At 40.8% G+C, this 22,302-nt stretch overlaps 1 protein-coding gene across 1 annotated transcript in view; it reads right to left on the bottom strand.

Moving 5' to 3' along the window:
• Positions 1-22,302, bottom strand: part of TENM4 (teneurin transmembrane protein 4) — a 591,112-nt gene that overhangs the window by 82,860 nt on the left and 485,950 nt on the right. The window contains exon 17 of the mRNA XM_041414180.1: positions 9,386-9,602. Within this exon, the coding sequence (XP_041270114.1) occupies positions 9,386-9,602 (217 nt within the window). The remainder of the gene's footprint in view (positions 1-9,385; positions 9,603-22,302) is intronic.

The following is a 22,302-nucleotide window of genomic DNA, read 5'->3' on the forward strand; positions in this document are numbered from 1 at the left end:
GTTTCAATGTGTGAAAATGGTTATCATGACTGCTTAGCCATCCTCAGCCAAGTTATTAATAACAAATATTTTAATTTGGCATTATAAATATTTTTGAACTTACCATTTAATATTTTATTAGTATATGTAAATATACATGCATATATATAGGATTGATCCTTCTTCTCAGGATAAAACTTCAACGGAGCTCCATAGAACAAAAACCCAGAAAGTTATAATTCATTGGGAAGAATGTTATTAATGAAAAATAATCTCTATAGCCTTTCCATGTGACAGCAGTCATGTCAGCTGGTCTTTTTATGTCTCTTTACTGCACCTGCAAAATGAGAATCCCCTCCTTACAGAGACATAGGAAGAATAATTGTAGTAATCTGATAATCCCTTTGCATAGGGTTTTTTACATTCTCATGGCACTCACCTGTGATCTGCTCAGTCTGATAAGTGCCTAGAAGTACAGACATGCTACAATCTCTTGTCTTTAGCCTTGGCTGTGGCCTTTTTGCTTGAGAGTAAGAGAGGGTAAAGCAAAATGTACCTCGTCGATTTTGGGTGGAATGTGCCTGTCTAATGTTAAACAACCTCAGGGCAGTCTTGTACCAGGATAGACAGAACACTTGGTAGAATGCCAGGTAAAAGCTAAGGGCATACAATCAAACACATGGACACAGAGAAAATGCCTGAGCTAGCAGATGAAGGACAAAAGAAGAAGAGGGAAGATCAGAACACAGAGACGTTCAAGTTCATTGCTTGTGGCAGTATTTCCCTCAAAAGCTGTCTGTAGAAACAGCCCCGCCCACTCGCCTCTTAACTGTGGAGAAAAACCTCCTGACAGTCTTTCCTTGAACTGAGTAAATCTGTCTGACTTTTTTAGTTCAGTTTAGTTGTAAGAAAAGCTTAAAGTCAAAACCTATGTACTGCTCTTAGCTGCCACCTGAATTAAGGAATTAAGGTAAGGAAAAAGAATGCAAATTATCCTTCTGACGGTCTCCTTGTTAAAAAGAAAAAAGGCAGACTTTTATATAGGAAATGAAAATTGAAGAGGAGTCATCCAGAAAGAACCCCACAGTATCATGGACAGCACAAGTGAATTTCTGAAAGAGTTTGGCACCTGTAGGGCAGCTGGGATACAATCCTGCTGGATTTAGCAGGACTAAATGCAACAGGACATGGAACAATGGTTCTAAACTAGAAGAGGGTAGATTCACTCTAGATTTAAGGAAGAAGCGGTTTATGATAAAGATGGCAAAACACAGGCACAGGCTGCGTGGAAAGGTTGTGGCTGCCCCATCCCAGGAAACATTTAAGGCCAAGTTGGATGGGGCTTTGAGCAACCTGATACAGCTGAAGATGTCCCTACTCATGGCAGAGGCTAGATGGCCTTTAAAGGTCCCTTTCACCCCAAAATATTCTGTGATTCTAAATAACTGATTAGGCTCATCTGAGGAGTTTGTACTAAGGGAAGCACCAGAATGCTGGTGTCAATGTGACAAAGGGACTAAATGCACTAAGGTTTGACCATATCCCAAATGGGAACCTGCTAAGTGGCTCTGACAGACATGGCTTGGGACACATCCTGCCCTTCTGCTTTGTCAGCCACTGATGGACCAGGGGTCCTTGAGAAGGAAAAAGGGTGACAAAGAACAAAGTTTTTTAAGAGCTCTGAACAGAATCAGTAAAAGAAAGCTAATTCTAAGTTGTTTGAAGCAAGAAACTGCACCTGCCCTGTTCGTTTAACCTACTCATTGAAGGTACTAAAAAGGTCTCATCTCTGAAGGATCAGGAGGTGCTGATTACTACGTGGGCATGGTCCTTAGCTGTTAACCTTTTGCAAGAAGTCTTCTACATGAAAGACACAGCAAAGCCAAGTGAATTAAAAGCTCCAGTGAAAACCCATTACTTAAATTGCCTCAAAGACAGGAGGAAACGCTACATAATGCTCAGATACTTTTATAGATGTGGCTAATGAAGTTGGTTTTTGAAGTCAAAAAAGAAGTGCTCATTAGTCAATATTTATAATAACATCTCTAGACACAGATTTTATTCTTGCCATCTCTTTAGATCTGGTCTAACTTGACAGTATCAACCCAGTGAGTGTTCTTCCTCTGATATTTTTAGTATACATGCAAGGACTTGGTTTTGTGATCAATTGTTGTTCAGATTCTTTGGCTTCCCACTGCATGCACCAGACTCCATTCTACTCTGTGAAGCCTTATAAACTCATGGTTCTTTAACATCTCCTTGAGCATCATCTTTTTTCAGCAGTATTAGTGACTGCTGGTTGTAGCTCCTCCAAAAGGAAAAGGAGGTATCTTTATAGCGTGACAGCTTGGTAACAAAATGTAATATCCTTTGAGCACCACCTACCACTCCTAGAAACTCCACAATCATTGCTCTCACAAGAATTCCCTATTGGCTCCATTCTTGAAAGACTCAGGTCCTAATTGCTTTGAATACTTTTCCCAGGAATTGAACATTATTCACCTTCTCGACGTGTGTCCTTTTATCTTTATGACAGCACAATCTTCCTCTCTGATCTGCCAAGCAATCTGGCCACTCTTGGAAAGAGATGCCACTCCCGCCATCCAAAGCATCTTGTGTCTCTATGCCTCATTGACTCCCTATTTTTACACCTCAAGATTTCTCAGATGAGCTATAATGGTAAGGTGGGAAGGTAAGCGATATGGGAAAGCTACTCAGCAGAGGAAAAGATGCTGATGACATCTGTGGAATTGTAAAACTGCCTCCAGCTGTTTAAATGAAAGTATTTTAGAACTGAGTTTTATAGGAAATGCAACACATAATAAAGTTGGGCTGTGCTTTACTGCAAAGTTTCAGTAAAGAATCCTTTTACTCACAACGTGATTGACTAATGCTTTATGAGCTGATGACTCTCTCTTTTTCTCCAGTAAAACCAAAGAAACACTCCTGCTTTGCATAAGGTATTAAAGAAACACAATCACACTCATATTTTTTAGGTCTGTACAATCCAAATCAAGTGTCCAGTAGTACATAAGGTGCAAGATAATTTTTCCACCTAATACTGAATTATGCTTAATTCATGATTTTTCAGAAGTCATTTTATAGCCATTATTTCTATGAGAGATAAAGACTTTATGCTGCTATGACTTTCAGAGATGAACAGTGTATTCATGTCAAGTCTTCACTAAAAATGACTGCAGAACTTAGTAGCTCTGTATTATTACAGTATTTTACATCTGGTATTTATTTTGTAAGCTGTGGCCACATATTCAGCTCTGCAGAAGAACAGGAATAAAAGCACTGCCTTTCATTGAATCTGAGGCACCATGAAAACAAAACCAAGCAGAAGAAGAGGAAAAATACATTATTTCCAGGTTAATTACAAAATTATCTCTCTTTTGATGATCAGAGGGGAAGTTCTTTAACTTCTGATAGATTTTGTAACGATCAAAAGGAATCAGGAAAAAATGTCCAATAAAATACAAAAGATTTTATGTTTGGGATTATAAAAGTGCTTTTTTATACAGGAGGTTTTAGCCAATTTAGCAAATAAATACCACACTCAAAGGACAGACTCCTCCTGATATGGCAGCTTTTTTCAGAGAACAGTAACTTAAGTACTGAATAAATATTTAATCAAATATCCACATGCAGATCCAAGAGAATGCATCAACACCTACACCATAGTTTGGACTCATAAATCCAAAAGTGCACATCAGTACCTCTGTAATCTGAGAGCTACTTAAATCTCAAGCCTTCAAAACTTGCAAGCATGAAAAAAAATCCTAATGAGCTGTTTTCTGCACACTCCATGAGCTCCTTGGGACACAGGTATCACCTGAGACCTTTTAATTCCAGGTGCAGCATGGTGCAGTGTTTCTATCAGTTGCCTCACTGGGTCTTGGAAGCATGCCCAAATCACACTAGGAAGATCCTACTCCTTCCCTTGTGCTTGGTCATAAATATCTAACGTTTTAAAAATATTTTCAAAAAGCTGCAGCCAAGTTTCTCTAACGACTGTACACAGGACTTAATTACAGAATCCTTAAGGTTGGACAAGACCTCGAAGATCACTGAGTCCAACCAAATTCCTTTCACTGACAGTTACAAAAAAGGAATATAATTACATCATAGTTGCACTATCTATGTAATAGAAAAGAACATAAATATGGACAGGAGCTTTGCTTCCATGAAGTCTTGCACAAGTCTTGGTACAAATTCCACAAAGTTGATGTAAGTAGGTGCATATATTGCATTAATTTACTATATGGAAATAATGTTATGCTAAACTTAAAATCAGAGGGCAAACATTAGAAAGGAAAATAAGCCCTATACATAGGAAAAGTAAATTTTAAAATTATGCTTTGCTCTTAATCCCTCTTGAAGGGATTAATTACCAAAATAAAAACCAGTAAGTTTTTAAAGAACTATGACTTGTACCTAATAAGGAGTTCATATCAATAGAAAGCATCAAAAGAAGAAGGATGTCTTTGGAAGACAATAATGCTGGGAAGAAGAGGGTTTGAAGTGTTTGCTGTGTTAGCCTAGTTTAAAATATGGAAAAATATGACCTTGCTTCTATCAGTGTAGGTACCATGCTGTGCCACGAGTGCTCACCCTCAGAACACTGGATGCTGTGTTATTTCTATGACACAGATTTAAACAGATGCAGCATTCCAAGCTGTCCTAACCCACGGAGCTGCTGTGCTCCCTATGCTCCTGTATTGCTTCTGGGTGTCTGTGTTCAGTGGGTGCATCTGACCCAGAGAATTTCCTGCTGCTGAAGGGAACTGCATCTGCCTGGAGCTGGACCAGAGCCATGGGCTGGACTAGCCAGCTCAGGAAAAATCATGAGGATTAAAGTTACGCCTGGTAAATTTTGGTTCTTTGACCTCTAACTTTGTTTTCAACTAAAGAAGTGTTTCTTAGGTCACTGTAGCAAAGTTACACTTGATGGAAAAACACAGAAAAGACAGAGCATCTTGATTTCCTTGGGAAGAAACCTCAGAAAGATCTGCTGGGGTGAATCCACAGCCCTCCATGAATGGGACAAAATGTATGAAAAGAAAAGAGAAGACGCTTTGAACATATGCATAGAATCAGAGAATGGTTTGTGTTGGAAGGGACATTAAAGACCACCCAGCTCCAATGCCCTCCCATGGGAAGGGACACCCTTCATTAAATCAGGTTGCTCAGAGCCTCATCCAACCTGACCTTGAATACTTCCAGGGATAGGGCAGCCACAGCTTCTCTGGGCAAACTCCCTCAAGGATACCAAGAAAACATAACAACGTTCTTCAAAATCACTTAGGAATGACCAGGACTACCTGGATCAGTAAGGTAAACTGTTCTGCCTGGCACACAGGGGACACAGAAAGTTTGAGTTACATGTTCACAGATACTTTGTCACTCAGTAGTGGGAAAAAATGTACAAAGTTAATTCTGATCAGAATTTTAAATCATCAAAACCAGCTTTGTACAGACTACTGACCTGAGGGCAATCAGGGACTACTCTTGCAGCTAATAACAAATGCTGCTCTCTGATGTTTCATGTAACTCAGATGGTTATTTCTAGCTGCCCAAGTAATCAGAACAGGTTGATACTATTGGCAGCAAGTAGATATACACAATCTGTCTCAAAAAAGGAGGGGTATAAAACACACTTCTAAACTGAATGATCTGAAACTCTCCTTACAAAAGTGCCAATTCTACACATGTTTTTCTGAGGCACTTTAACCATGCCAGCACTTACCACAAAAGACTTTGGAACAGGAATTTAGCCTGTTCTTGCCATTTTATGAACCTGTCCCTGATATATTTGTTATATAGAACAAATATATGAGGTGTCCTATTTTATAGTCAACTTATTGACACCACTGCATCTTGCGCTACTCCTTATGGCGATGGACAACTAAGAATGGCTTAAAAACAACAAAGCTAACAGTAAGAGTAAGTGGCTTCAAAATCAATACAAGAATGACCAAGTAGTAGAGGAGTACTTGTTATCTGTTCATCAAAATGATGTGAAAAGACATTCTGTGCATTCAAAATTTAATTTAGCTACTTGCTTTATCATCATAAACACTCATTTCAATATGGGTAATGATTATTTTTTCTTCCCAAACATGAATAATATATAATTTCTGGTATTTGGGAAGAGACAAGGTCTTTCAGGGTAATTTATCATTGTCTTTCTTTTTCTTCTGCACTGGTGAGAGAGCTTGTTAGCTCACCTTGTTCTTAAAAAGCCAGAGTGTAATTCAATAATAAATTCACTCAAAGGCTAGCTGTCACGAGACATTCATTTATTTGTATCCATTAGGTGATCTGCACTGCTGTTCTCTCTGCAGAGTGGCTAAGCTGTGGTTTTGAAGCTCAGGAAATACATTGCAGAGATATTCAGTCACCTCCTTCACGCTGCTGTCACTTCTGCACAGGCCAGACAGGGATGCAAATGTGCCCCAGTTCCCTCAGGATGATAATCAGTCAGCCATGACCTAGTGAAGCCCGGAGGAGCACTCAGTTCCTGACCTGAATGGTGAGTGTGCCTGTGCCACTGGTGCCCATGCAGGATACCAGACACACAGGACACAGAGATCCACGCCACCTCTGTGATGTCTGCTCATGGGGGACTGCTCACAGCAAATGACACAGATCCAACTCCAACCCTACCCCATGAGGATGATGGCATTGGGACAGAAAGATATAGGAAGTCCCATGAACAGCAGTCTACAGTGCTGATCTACACCAAGAAGGAGATGACTTCATGAATCATCCCAGCAACAATGGGAGAGGGATCCTAAAGCAGGATGCTGGAGCCCTCCATAAGAATAACTCCCTCTTGTCAGACAAACTTTTAAGCCAGCAGCTGGAAGGAGTGATAAAAACAGTCCCCAGTGGCTGCTGTGATTTTTATAGAGACTCCGAGCAGCTCCATGGGTAACAGGGATATTATCACCTGTCTGTTGGAAAAGCAACTGGTGGAGTTTCAGTGACAATGCTACTGAATAAAGGGCATATCCACACACACAAATACAGGCAGTCTTGCCTGTCCAGTCTAACTGGGTCCCAGATGGTCCCAGACCATGCTTCCCCACATATCAGTCACTGACTACTGTGACCAGAGGAGCTGTTCAAAGGTCCAGCTTTCTGGGAGGTGAAACAGGCAATTGAAACTACAGAGAGAGGCCAAATAAGAAGAAAACCTTTGCAATGGCTGAGTTTATCCCAATCTATAGGATCTTTAAGAACTAATAGGAACATGTGATGTCTTTTAAAATCCCAAAAGAGTAGTGGCATTTTCAACAACCCAACATTCTCATGAGCCTGGACCAGGTGCTGTCTCAGTGGAAAATATACCTTCTTGTTGAGGTTCTTCAATGTTACTTGCAATCACTCTTGTGAATCAAGACACTTCAGAGATGCAATACAATCACAACTTGAGGTGCACATATCTGTAGACCATACTTAGTGGCACACACCCTATGCTGATAATTTGAGAATGGAAACCTCATAAATCATTGCTACCTCTGTATAATTCTTCATCCTAAATTAAACAGAACAAGTTTTATTACTTTCCCTGCATTTAATCAAAAGCAGTCATTAAAACCCTTCCTATCGATCTGAATCTTTGCATTCCCTCACTCCAGTAACCTACATACCAGACAAACATTTATGCTAGCAGGTGCTCCTTTTGAATTCTGAATTTCTCCTTAGTAGGACACCTACATATGGTTAGTAGGTCCTTCCTACATAGAGATCTACCATCAGACCTATAAAATACATGTAACTCCTTTAGGAATTTACATGACGCTAAATGACAACATTCTTTCTGTTGGTCCTCTGCTGGCACTCTCAGAAACAAATTTACTATATAATTAGAAATTCACACAATTTTTCCCCAGCTCTGTATGCTGTTGAATCCAAGCAGCCCTTCAAGAGAAGCTGCAGTTTTATTTTTTTATTGCACAAATATGACGATTCCTCTAGTTCATTAGTTGTATGGAAAGTTCACTAAACACAGATGTGTATGTACCAAAATTCTCTGCCTGTCAGAAAGGATACATATGGACCTGATAACAGAATCCTCTGTGGAAATGCTGAGGAATTGCTACCCTAAATACATCAGAAAAATGAAATGGTGAGCATAATCTAGTTCATATTCTGAAGCCTGATTTTACAGCAACAAATCACAAGGATTAGTCCAGAGTCCAAATGGTTCAGTATCCAGTACCTGTGATCTTCAGAATGCCAATGAAGGACAACCATTTGCAACACAAAAGTGTTTGGTTATAATCTGAGTCACTGTTGTCAGCTTTCTTGGACCCTGAAGACCTTGGAAGCAAGAAATATCGGGGAAAGTATTACATCAGGACAATTTCCTGACACAGCTATGATGATGATGTCAGCCTGCAGGCTACCAAAAAAGGCGATATATGGGAGCTAGTAGCCAAGAGATGCTGGCAGTGTCCCTCCATGAAAAGCATTAGGTCAGAGCTAGAGGGGCCTGAGAGGCCAGTTGTGATGAAAGTGCTGAAATAAATACCCACACAAACATGAAGGTTGTGTATTTTCAGCACCAACCTATTAAGTGCTTTGTGTGGGAAAGCTGAAAGTAAACAGTCCAGCACTGGGTGAAGCTCAACAGAGTTCAAACCTATGTGTTGAGAGCCATGTCCATGATCAGGGTCACTACTTCTGAAAGGCAACATTCAGGGCAGACAACGAATGATCTAGGAATATGACACCACAGTTACACTGTTACAAGAAATGATTTTCAGGGATGACCAGCCCTGACAGACAGGAATACACTTAAACCAAATTGCTGAGAGTCAGTCACAGAACTGAACTGCTATGTTTTGTTTCCCAGTTCCTGTTTCTTGATGATGGTTGCAATGATAAAGAATTTCTTGATTTTAAAACCAATCTATATTCAGCTTGATGGCTTAAGTTGCAAATCACTCTAACCATCCCTAGATGGTATGATTTTCCTCAGTTCTTCTGAAGTCTTTAATATTCACACTATAGACTGCAAATAGCATTCTAGTTTCCTTCTCTTTTGTCTCTGTCAAAGGAAGACTGTCACTGCTCTTTAGGAGATACTTGTGCACAATGTCAGTCACTTCATCTAGAAGAGCTGAATGGATGCCTTTCACTCCTTGAAACAAGGAAAGTGAGGAAACATGCAACTGCTTGTACGTGTTAGGAGAGAAGCATCTCGTCTTACTGGCTGGCCGGAAATTGTAGGTGAAGAGACAGCAGAACTACATCAGCCACAAAATTCTTCAGGTATCTACTTCACTTAAACAATTTTCATTATTCTGCATCTTGCTGCCCTTCCATGTCTTAAAATGGCCAAGTGGCTTATGCTTTACCACTTACTGAATCAACTCCAAAATTCACTTACCCGCCTTCAAAAGGATTGTCCCCTGGGATGACGTGAGTGCTGTCCTTGCCAATCAGGAACTTGATTCGATCATAGAAGGAATGCAAGCTCTGCTGGGAGACGGGGGCTTGTGTCTCCTGGATGATATCCAGGGGGTCCGGAGAGCCCAGGCACAGTGCATTAACGTGGCACAGGGGCTGCAGGCAGCAGTCTGGGTCCATGCAATCCACCAGGCCATCTACAGAAGGGTAAGGAACATTTTAGAGCAATGGAAACATGGAGTGCTGCAGACTTCAGGATGCAAGAACTCCTTCCAGAGCACACAATAGAGAAATGCAGATTTTCATCTACATTGAGTAAGGCATGTTCATTTAAAGTCACAATAAGGAACCCAAAATACACATTACTACATAACATAAATATGCAGTAGTAGGCAATATATGAAAACTCATATATTAGACTGGGCCCTCAAAAAAGCATATTTTAGATTAACCCTAGGATGTGCCATTCCATAACTCAGTCAATTTGATAACTAACTCCAGAGCCCCCAAAGATTGTTGTGGATTTTTTTTTGCCAAAATACACAGCTTCTGTACCTTGCTCCTAATAATTGCATCACACAAAAGCTACCAGGTTTGCTTTCAGAAGGACTTAATACTTTATTCTTATTTTACTAGGTTACCTTAATGTAATCTAGTAAAATAAGAGTAGAAAGTAAAGGAGATTTTGCTGGGAAGGTTTGATCTTTGTTGACCTTGGCCACATTGATTTGATACTGACACAGAGTAACAGATGACCTCAAATTCTCAGGATACCAATTTCACATTTTCAGCACCATTAAATTAATAGTAATAACAATAATAGCAGTGGACACACATGAAAAGGCTTCCTGAGTGTACTCCAGTAAAATGAGGGTTTGCATATCTGTCAAGCCATCAAATGCATACAGTACCACTTCCCCTCCCACCACCATAGCAACATGCCCCATTCATTTGGAGACGCCACTGCTCATTGCAAACAGCACAGTAAAAAGCGGTGACAGGAAAAGAAACACCAAATAAAGCTCAGAAGAGGTTTGATGAAGCATCACGTTCAGCAATATAGGTTGTTAGCATGTAGGAGAGACAGATCTTTAAATCAGATAAGGAAACTGGATGTTTTTGTTCTGGGGTAATGGGATATGGAGCCCTTCACTTCCAACTCATCAGTTCAAGCAAGACAGTTTGACAGTGAATGAAAATTACTACCATGTGATGGCTGTTCACAGACCTAAGTGAAATGAGTGGTTGGTCTCTGTGCAGCTGCTGAGAGCTCCATATGTCATAGACACCACCTTTACAGCAAGCATCCTACTAACAACTCCAGCAGAGAGGCAAGAAATGAACGTGCCTGGAGAGCAACACTGTCCTGAGAGGTAAAGCCCTCCTGAAGTGAGATGAAATCTTTAGTTTTCAGGATAATGGATTTTTAATCTCAAATAAACAGTAAAGACATTTTGTTATTATTACTGTTTGTGAGCTTCCATTTTGTCCCATTTTTACCAGTATGAATTAGAAGTCCTTTCACTAATGTTATTGGCATTACTTTGTATTTATTGCAATATAAATAGGATGAAATCTGATCTTTCATTGTTCTAGTATTTAAGATGGCTCACACATCATGGACTTGTATTCTGTTGAGTTATACCTGTTCCAAGCTTGGAATAGTTTAGTGTTTAAAACATCACTGACATCATCATTTCATGTGGTTACTCACACACAGAAAGCTGAACAAGCCTGGCAGGGGTTCCCAGAGCTTCCTGTGCCCAAGTAGGTAAAAGACAACGAGTATGTGCTCCATGTACACGTACACACACATACACACTCTGGGTCGTTTCCACAAGTGCTCTGCACTTGCCATTAATGATAATGGGAGCACTATTAGGCCAGCAAAAGTGCTTTGGAAAATCCCATCTGTTACTCTTACCTCTCTGTCTGTCCTAACATCTCTACATCTTTATACCTCCTTACAAAAATGTCACAAAAAATGTTCATCTTGGACATGAAACCTATCCATTGGCCTTTTCTCTTGATGACTAGTGATAATGAAAAAGAAATAATTAGAATTTCTTTGCCCATTAAAAAATTGCTTGCTGCAGATGATTATATCAGTAGGATTCTGGAAGGTCAAATCTCAGATGGAGTTTGAGAGACTGTTCACAGAATACAGATCGGCTTAGATGCAACAGGCTTAGTCACAGCTACCTACTGAAAAAAAAAAAAAAAGAAAAAAAAAAGAAAAGAAAAGCAAACAACAAACCAGCCTTATTACTATATTGACTACAGTTTCAAGCAAGATAAAATGTTGTCTTTTTCTCACACACATTAATAATGTTTTCTAAGGCTACAGACACTTGGCTGAAAGGATAGCAAAGCAACTGTACCATACCTCTTCATTAACCTGTCTTTTTTCTAGGCATCAGAAATGCGTTTTGGGGCTGAAGCTGCAAGACAGCAAGAAAATGTTGTCTTTGCAGGAAACTGTAGATAAATGTTTGAAGAATAGATGCAGAGGACAATGTTTTGAACAGGTGAGAATGATGAGGACTCATCTGCAGATAAGCCTTTCAACTAATGTGTTTTGGACCTATACGGAATAAATTGAGGAAAACTACACCAGAAAGGTTTGTCACTGGTGTCCTAAATTCATGAAGGCACTCGAGGGCTAAAATGGTGTTTAGCTACTCAACTTCCTGTAACACCAAGAGCAGTTTCAGGACAAAGCATTTCTTTAGCTTAACGAAATGTAATGGCTATTTTTGTCTGAGTCATGCAGAACAGCAAGAGTTAATCTACAAATCAGGTCATAAATAATGATGTTTCCATGTGCATTCTGTTTTCTTGGGTTTTTTTATTGTATGGTCCAAAAGTCATCCAAGTGGTGCCCTACAGTGACTTGTCAGGAGGTATAATGACAGCGTACACAGCTATGACTTCTCATGCCCTGATATCTCTCACTGGATCCACCGGAAGAGTGAGGATAAAGTGACATTTGCAAGAAGCTCCTGACCCATGACTTTGGCATTAACTGTCCAATTCAACAAAAACAATATGAAGTTGTAATACAAAACACCTTTGAAATCCATAAAGCATAAAGGTGAATTTTCATTAGAAATCACTGCAAATGTTTCAGACAGGTAACAGAGGGAGGTGAACATAGGGTCAATGCCCTCTGCACCCCAAGTCTAGCAGCAGCAAAGCCACAGAGACCCATGACCTGCATGTGGATTCCTAACTCCAGTAGCTCCCAGAGCACAGGTAGACTGCACAGTAAGTTCTTAGTTATGGATGCCTTTATACAGCTCTTTGTTTTAAAAAGTGACAGCTCCCTTACTTAAATATAACTGTAACATGACTATGGCACTTCAGAGCAGAGAACAAATGTGTTGCTGAATTATTTCTGTGAGAAGTTTCAAGTCTTGCATAGGGGTATTACTGCAATTCATATGTTTTAAGGCTACTATGATCAGCTTGTCTGACCTATTATACCCATAGGATGTTGATTTTTTTCCCTCCAGAACTGGATTAAAGCCTGTGTTTTAGAAAAAATATCTCATATACCAAAGAGAGCTGATTACAGTGAGTCACCCACTTCCTCCAGTAAACTTCTGAAATGCTTAATTACTGCTAGGAAACTCTGTCTTATTTCAAGGTTTGATTTGTCTAACTCCAGTATCCCATGACTAGTCTTGTTTGGCCTTTGCCCATAAAGTTACCAACAGTTCCTTCTACCCTGCATGCTCTGATGTCTTTCCCACGTGCAAGTACCTTCACACAGAACAATAATCCATTCCAAATCTTTTCTCTGAACAGCTAAGGAAGAACAAAATTCCCAGTTTAAGGTTTGTTTCCCATCCACTGGACTTTTTGGTGTATGACATCCTTTGAACTCTTTCCAGTAATTTCACATCTGTTATGTGTGGACACCAACACTGGACACAGCACTATGTCAGCAATATTGGGTACAGAAAAGAGACCACTTCCTCTTCTCCAAAGAATTTTTGGACTTCTATACTCCTAAGGTTCACAGAGGTGAAGGTGCAAAAGCCTATAGCACTGAGAACTCATGTTGAGACAATTACCTCCAGTGACCTCAAAATCCTGTTCTGAGTCATTGCTTCTCAAGCATCTCTGAACCCTCCAGTATAACATCCTTTTTTTGTTCTCAGGGCTATTTTGCATTTTGCTGCATTATGATATATTTTGTTTGATTGTGACCTTGCAGCGATGTGAGTCAGATCACTCTGTGTCAAAATGATCTGGGTACATTATTTACCACCATGCTGAGCTTTAGGTGACCTAAAAATTTTACCAGGAGAGAAATAAATGACATTCTAAGACAATGAAAATGCTGAGTAGGGCTGGATACGACAACCAGTTCCAAGGGATCCCTACAGAAATATCTTCAATCATGGATGCCTTCCAATTAACAAATTAATTCAGAGATGTGTCACTAAGCCTGATTTTAAGACATCTCTTGTGTTCCTTCTTATTTCCATGCAATAGGAATTTTTATATCTTTGGGACTGTTTATACACATATATATAATGTATATACACATATATATATATAATGTATACACATACATTACTTATTCTATATACACATACATATCCTTTGACAGCCCTGATAAAACCAAACCCAAACTCTTTTGTCCCACTTCCTTTGCACGAAGCCCGAAATAAGTAACTTTTTGCAATCTTAGAGTTACCATGGGGTGAATCAAACCACTGTTGCTGTGAAAAGGAAGCCATTGGCAAGATATTGTCACATCTGGTAAATAGTGTGTTCAGTGGTTTGCACCTTTCACTAAGATTCAAGTAATCAGAGAATAAAGCAGAGTGGATGGCACCTCGGCAGGTCATCTTGTGAGCCCTGGCTCATTCCCTTCAGAGAGCAACATGAAGGAGAATGAACTGGGCTCAGCAGAAACCCTTTATTTTCTGCCATTGAGGATAATGCAGGTCCAATTTATTCAGCCAACATTGTACTTTAGGGGACCAAGACCATTTTTATCAGGTAATCTGCACGCTGTATATCACTACACAATGAGTTTTATTTTGGGATGACTCATCTAGCTCATATCTTGTGGGTGGAGTTACAACTTTTTTTTTAGAATGACGCTCTAATTCCCTCAAAGACTGCAAATCCACCAATCCCATTGGTGAGCTCTTCAAACTACTACTTTAGACTGCAAACTCCCTGGGAGCAGAAACTGTCTTTTTATTTTCTGTTCACAAAACATCTGTTCCAGTCTCAAAGGCCTCTGAAGTGTCAGCACAACCCAATGAAATGACCACAATTCTCATTAAAGTTTAATATTGACAATGTATGTTCAGCTTTTACTCCATGGGAGCATTGTTTCATAGAAGGGACTGAACACCAAAGGTATCTGCATCTTCTGGGAGCAGGACCTTGGCCTAACAAGTGTAACATTTCATAATGCCAGCTGGAGAACACCTGATTTTAACTGACTTTAAACACTCGCTATGACTGCCGAGCAGCGACACTAGACAATGACAAGAGATGGAAATGCTGACCTCACTCAGGAATTTCACAAGATACTCCCTATCATCACTGCCTTCCACAAATAGTGACCTGGATACCAAATTTAAGAGGAGCTCAAATTACTTAGCTTTCAAACACTGCTCATGACCCATCACTTTTTGAAAATCAAGTCCTGTATGACGTCTGTCTATATGATGCATGCAAAAAAATACATCCACCCAAACCAACCAGATATTTTAAAATTCCTGCAAAATAATTACTCTTCAGCAGCAATGGAGTTACTTGCTGTCCCTGCTCTCCTTGAGTTGTTGCTGCATTTGTTGGCTGCACAGTGCCCACAAATCCCACAGCAGTCTAGCAGTCTCATTTCTCCTTTGTGTCCTGTGCAGTCAGCTTCCAAGTTCCTCACTCACTGCCATGCAGCACCCAAAAGGTGTCAAGGACTAGAGCTTTGTATAGAAGCAAAGGGCTGCTTTTGAGACACTGCTTCTGCAGTAAACAAGATCAGCTGAGAGCTAATAAAATTTCAAATTAGCTGTGACTTTTCATGGCCCTACAATTGTGTTGGCTGATTTAATGGGCAGTGTCTTAACTGGCTGAGACTGAATAATTGAGCATTTCTACAGTTATGGATGCTCCAACAAAAATCAGTCATGCTAACATCACCAACAGAATGCAAATAACCTGCAGCTAGAGGTGTTATTATGTGGTTAACCAGACTCTGACAGGTGCTGCATGTCAAGTGTCAGGCTGGAACAGGCAGGCCATGGGTAGGGATGGACCTGTTTGTACACAGAGAGCATTCTGTGAACTGTGACACACTCTGGGAGCCCCAGGCAGACAGGCAGTCAGAGGGAGGTGAGCATATGGAGCCTGATTAGGGTGAATCTGGAACAGCATACATGACTCAAGGATTGCTCCTGGTAAAGATCATGACACTTTTAGTCACTGATTGCAATGGGATGAGCTTCTATGAGAAACTGTATTACACAAAGCAAAACTGGGAAGTAAAAACAACAATAAAACCCCATTGTCTCCCACGGGAGAATTTCCACTGGCAACAAAAGCATAAAATGCACTGATTATACAAATAATTGTGTCTCTCACCCCATCCAGTTCTTATCTTTCAGTTTCCTTTCTGTGCCATTCATCAGGCAACATTATCACTGTTTGTGGGGAAGCTGTCTTGTCCTGTGATGCTTTTGGATTAATTACTGGGAGACTGTGGGTGGGAAAGGTTTTAAATGTTAATGCTCAAAGGTAAAGATAACAAAGCCAGTCTTACCCTTGAGCAAATCAGGTTTTACTCTTTCAGTTCTAATCTAAACTCTGGTTTAGAGGAAGGCTCTAAAGGAATGGCTCAGTACTTTTGCACAAACAAGTTATTGTTCACGTGGATGTTTGTGCTGATAAAGGTTTTACAGGAATAATGATGTTCTGATCCAATTCATGAGCTGAGGACTGACACTCCATTTACTTAAATTGGATTTGGGGAATAAATGGATTTTACTCCAGTGCTTTGCAAAGAGAAATTGTACTTATTCAACAAGAGTTGCAGTTTTTGGCTCCCCTTTAAGGAGTCAAAGGAAAACAAAACACGACTGTAAGGAACAATGGCAATATGACTGTTGACTCCCTGTGACCATGTTAGCTATTCCTATTCTCTTCGCTCCTTCTATCCCACCTGCTCTGTTTTGATTTCATCTGAATAAGCTTCTCACCGGTTGTATCCTGGCTAAATTAGATTGCTGGCTGCCTGAGAAAGGAATTGCCCTCACATCTTTCTCTAAGTGTTCAGCACTTGTTTGCAAATCTGAAATAATACAGTCATATGTAATAGCAGTCAAGTGTTTGAATTACAGAACTCCTTGGGCTCTTGTGCAGAACCTCTGTAGGGGTAGTCACTACAGAAATACTCTGCAAAATGTCCATCCTAATCCAGAGCTACATTCTTTAAAAAAAAAAAAAATCTGAACAGAAAAAGAAAGGAAGTGGAAGGAGGAAATGACAGAAAACACATGATAATCACTACTGTCTGGCATAAACCAGAGCTGTAATAATGTGTTTAGAATCTACAAGTTCACAGCATCCCGCAGCTCATCACTGCTCTGGAGAATACAGTTGATGCAGCTGGTTTCATGAGCTTCTTCCTTTCTGCTAGAAGATTTTTAACAGCCAGCAAAGCAGCATAGAAACAAAGCAACCTAGGATTTGAGGGAATTGCATGAAGCTGAGCAAGGCATGTGAGGGCCTTTTCTAGCTTAGAAGAGACTGTGTCCTAGGGTGCATCAGGCATAGCATCATCAGCCCAGCGAGGGAAGGGATTGTCCCGCTCTGCTCTGCACTGGGGCAGCCTCACCTCAAGGCCTGTGTGCAGTTTTGGGCACCACAATATAAGAAAGGTATTAAGACATTAGAGAGTGTACAAAGGAGGGCTGGGAGGAATGTCAAGGCTCTGGATAGGAAGCTGTATGAGATGTGGCTGAGGTCACTTGGCTTGTTCAGCCTGGAGGAGACTGAGGCAAGACATCATTACGGTTTGAAGTTTCCTCTCAAAGGGAAGAGGAGGGGCAGCCACTCATCTCCTCTCTGTGGTGACCAGTGACAGGACCCCAGTGAATGGCATGAAGCTGTGTCAGGTGAAGTCTAGGCTGGCTATTAGGAAAGGGTTCTTTAACCAGAGGGTAGCTGGGTACTGGAACAGGCTCCCCAGGGAAGTGGTCACAGCACCAAACCTGACAGAGTTGGGGCTGTCCTGTGCAGGGCCAGGAGCTGGGACTCGATGATCCTTGTGAGCCCCCTCCAATTCAGGATATTCTATGATTCTGTGACTAGCATTTGCACAGCGCAGTAAGTATAAGTTGCTTAACTTGATTGACTGTCATGTAATAGTGTACCTGAAACTGCCTCCTTCAGGAGCCAAAACACATCTTAAAAGTGATTCCTCTGAGCAAAAGTAACTCAGAACTTACCAATTTTTTTTGATGGGAACGTGGTTTCACACCCTCAGCAGCTGAGAGATCCTTGTCACCAAGGTCTCTCACTTTCCTGGCAAGTGCTACAAGTGTTAAGCTACTGTTGAAAAGTGCACCCTAACATATTCTGACTGAATCCAATCCAATTTAAGCAATCATTTGAAAGCAGCTTGGTAAGCGGTCTCAGATAACTCAGATATTGGCATGTTTCTTAAATCCTGGTCAAGAGGAAAGTGGCCATGCAGTCTGTGCAGGTTGAGCACAGTCGGTGCAAAACCGTAGGATTCTAAGGGGACTTTCTGTCTCACAGAAGTTGCAACAGTTTATCTCAGATGCTAAAGTAGGTCTGGTAGAGCTTTTCTTCTTTAAACACTGGTGCTCAAACTCTGTTTAAGCACCTTTTGAAGGGCAGAAATGCTTTGTGAAGTAAGTGTCCAATCTGTTTTTTTCTGAAGCTGGCTCATGTTACCTCCTGTTACATTTTGTGTACCAGCAGTGCCTCCTTCCCATAACTTAGCTCTCTCATTTCAGCAGACAATGGTAGGTTTCCTTCAACACAGAGAGCATTTTCACAGCTTATTTCTGAATCTATTGATCAAAGGAATTTCATTAAGGACTCCTTCAAAGTACCAGGAGCTCTCCCAAGGTGTCAAGACAAGACACTGCAAGACCCCCCAGTTCACAACACATCATCCTCTCCAGTGGCACAATCAATATATGCTCCAGGATGCTGGAATGCCCTGGGTTAACAGTGCCCTCCTGCCAGCCTTGCTGCCAACAATCAGTTGCAGATGACACCCATGTATTACCATCCAACACAAAATCAGCAAAGAGCTGAAACCTGAAAATGTGAACTGGTCATTTTATCTGAGGAGAAGTCAATTAACAGTCACCATGAAACAGAGGAAGAGAAACTGGGTGATTTCTAACAAATTATACCAGCTACCCAATCTTTCAGGTACAGCAGACTTTCCCATCATTTTAGCAGTGCTTTGTGGTTCCTCCAAGACGACCCTGCTGTTTGACTGGATCTATCTGTGATGATAAATGATAATTTATGATGGCTGTTTTCCCAGGTGCATTCAGATCTCACTATTTCCCTCACAAATGTAGCCAGCACATTAGTGAATAATTTTTTAGGGTTTTGAGGAAGCAGACAGCTCACACACCATGCCCAGGAGACAATCTTCTCATGCTATTAAAGCCCAGGACACGAGGGCAAAAAGAAAGAAGGAAGTATCAAGAAAGGACCCCACTACTTTGTCTGTAGCTCAAGCATTTGCAAAGACATAGGTTTGCATTCTGGGGTTCTCCTGGATTCTTTACTATTCCCTTTACAACCCTGAGACTACCTTCAGGTGTAACCCTATGCACTGCAAAGATCAGCGCAGATTCTGCCAGCTCTCTAACACTATTTGGCATGTGGTGGACAGATGGTGAACACATGGGCGTTAAGAAGGCCAGAGTGCTGTGCCAAAGTTTCTCTTGCCAAAGATTTGAAACGCTGTTGCTCCAAAGCATTATGTAAACTACAAGCACTACCTGATCCTTGAATGGGACAAGGCACTGTGGAGTTACCAGTGGGCTGAGGTACAGTTAAACAAACAGCACTGATTTGCCTCAGAGAAACCATTCCTGAATTACACTGTCCCTGAAGTGACCTGCTCACTGCTCCAGCTTTGGGAGATTAAGGCAACCTTTAGTTGTTCTGGTCCAGGAGGATAAGTGAAGGAAAGCATAAAAATTGCCCCACCTGCTAGCTTTTGGGAAGCATCTGGTGGAACACAGACTGAACTTGCAAAGGCAAAATGAGGCCATGGGTACATTGGAACTCTCTGTTTGTCCTAGGCTAAATGAGACATAAACTGAGGGGAAGGAGTTTCGCTAATACAATTCTTGCAGAAAAAGAAAACAGGATGGTTTATTTTTCTTAGTCCTAAAGGAAGATCGTTGACCAGATGACAGCTAAGAAAAATGATGTTTCTATACCTTTATGTAATGGTGTGCAATATATGTTATGACAGGCCAGCCTTATTTGACTGGGAAGGGTATCTATCTATCTAGCCATCTATCTACCTATCTAATCCTTTAACCACTAACACTTGCCTTTGGAAGTATTTCAGTTGGGAAGAGGCAGAGGAGAACGGCAGACAACTGAACAGAAACCTCTAACGAACATGAAGATTTAGATAATATTGTGAATACTGTCATTTCAGACATATTTTTCATATGAGAAAGACTCTTGTCTTCCACAAGTAAAGTAGATTCGTGTTTGACAGAGTTCAGCAGCTGCTCAGGAACTGGAATTGTTTAAAGCAGGAAATGAAGGATGGGTTGGTTCCAGTTCCTGGAAAACCAGCAAGCTTTACCCTACCTGGAAGACTTTGCTACTCTGGAGAAGCCCCAAACAACAGCAAAGGCCCTCAAGTAAAGTAACTGTGTTGAACTTTTAGACCAAATGAGCAATTTAATTTAACATCTGTAGCCCTGTCATCATTTCACTTCAATGGGATCTTGTCTTCATGCAAACTCATTGAAATGGAGAACTGGACAACTTTGGCTCTCAACAGTTAGATGATTTCTCCAGAACAAGGACAGGTAAACACAGCTTTGCTGTTCAACAGCATATTCATGAGATTAGTTAAGAATATCCTGTCTTCCCCTCAGTTTTTCCTGTACACTATGTTCCTAACAGAGGAGTCTACCAATGCAACAGAGCCCATGTTTAGCCTATGGAATACCAGCCTCTTCTCAAGGTATTATCAAACGCCATTAACTCCACTTTTAGGACTTGCCACAGAAGATAATTTCCTTGATTTTTTAAACTTTCAAACTTATTTTTAAAGTACATGACAGAGCACTCAGTGTGGGGTGAGACATGTAGGTACTACCTGTCACACCTACTCTTAGGTAGTGAGAGTTTGCAGCTATGAATTAGAGAGGTTATTTTCTGCTGAAGTGAGGCAAGAACCATTTTTCTCATCTTGTTTTAAAGAAACACTTCCTGTTTGTTGTAATACAGGTGGCCTCTTAGGTCAAATGTACAAAATCTTGGCCTTTTATCCAGATTGTTACAGCTGTCATTGCACTGTTTTTCCTTAACTGTTACTGGGTGATCTCCTACTCTCAGTTACTCACTACAGCTTCTTTCAAGTTGATGGGCTTGGTGTTTAGAAGTGTAAACAAAGTGGACCTGGGTGTGAAACCTAAGTGCTAGCTTTGACAAATGACACTTTGTGGAGAGGGAACTGCACTCAGAAACAACTTTTTACTAGCCTGAACAAAGATTACATTTCACCAAGTTTCTCTCTGAGTGACTCCTGCTCAGCTTGTTATTGTTTATCTGAACAGCCTCCAGATTTAAGAGGCGAACACACCCTGTAATTTAGCACCCGTCTCCCTCAGGGTATGATTAGGCTGGGAGCTGATGAAAAAGTTTCTGACTTCAGCTCCCATTATCCTGAGGAATTTCCGGCTGCAGAGATTTTGATTAGAAGACACTCGACACCACAGTGTAGGAAGCAGGTATGAGCTCAGGCAGAGTGAACGCCCCTGGTACTGTGAACAGCCCCACTAACCTCTTTCTCACCACTCATTATATCCATTTTGACTAGGTCAGTTGTTTGACTTCTAAAGCTTCATGAAAGGACTTCTACCTCCATTGCCAACATTCAAGAGTAAATTCCACGTTTGGATCCTTTCCAGTGAGCCAAAATAAACCACCTTTCTCCAGCCCTGAGCATGCATCACTCCAGCATATGTGACAGAATCCCAAAAGGTGGAGAAACCACAGTGCTCATTGAGGAGAGCCCTTATCAGTAACACAGCCAAATCAAAGGCACAGTGTATGACAGATTATCTGTAATCTGTAATGCACACCATGTACATACTTTTTTTTTTTTTTGAGTGTACCAAGAGTAAAATCAACACCCATTTGTGGGCTCTGACACATGAACAAGCTGTCACAAGGTGCTAAATTACAATCTATCAGTTGCTCTGTTCTTGCTGTGCACACCACTGCTCCACACAGGTTCACCAAATGCAGTTAGCAGTTGATGTGCACTAACTTGTAAACCTGTCAATGCCTTTTGTCTCTCCCGTCTACATCTGCTCTCCTGCAGGCTTGCAAAGCAGCTCATTTCAAGGTGAGGGTAGTAACCCAGGTAAAAAGGTTAACCCTTGAATCAGGAGATATGAAGAGATGCTCAGAATCTGGTCATGCAGTTCTGATTTACATCGTATGTTAGGCTGGATTACTCCTTCTGTCACTCTCCTTCTAAAAACTTCACAGGGCTTTTGCTGGTTATTTTTTTCCATGGAAACTGGGACTAACCTTTGGTCTATTTACCATATTTTTACACATCTGATGTGATGACCTTTATTGCTTCCCTGTGTCAGCTGTAAATAGAAAAGGCAA

The sequence above is a fragment of the Onychostruthus taczanowskii genome, unplaced genomic scaffold (assembly GCF_017590055.1).
Source record: "Onychostruthus taczanowskii isolate IOZ18803 unplaced genomic scaffold, ASM1759005v1 scaffold44, whole genome shotgun sequence".
Taxonomy (NCBI): Eukaryota; Metazoa; Chordata; class Aves; order Passeriformes; family Passeridae; genus Onychostruthus; species Onychostruthus taczanowskii.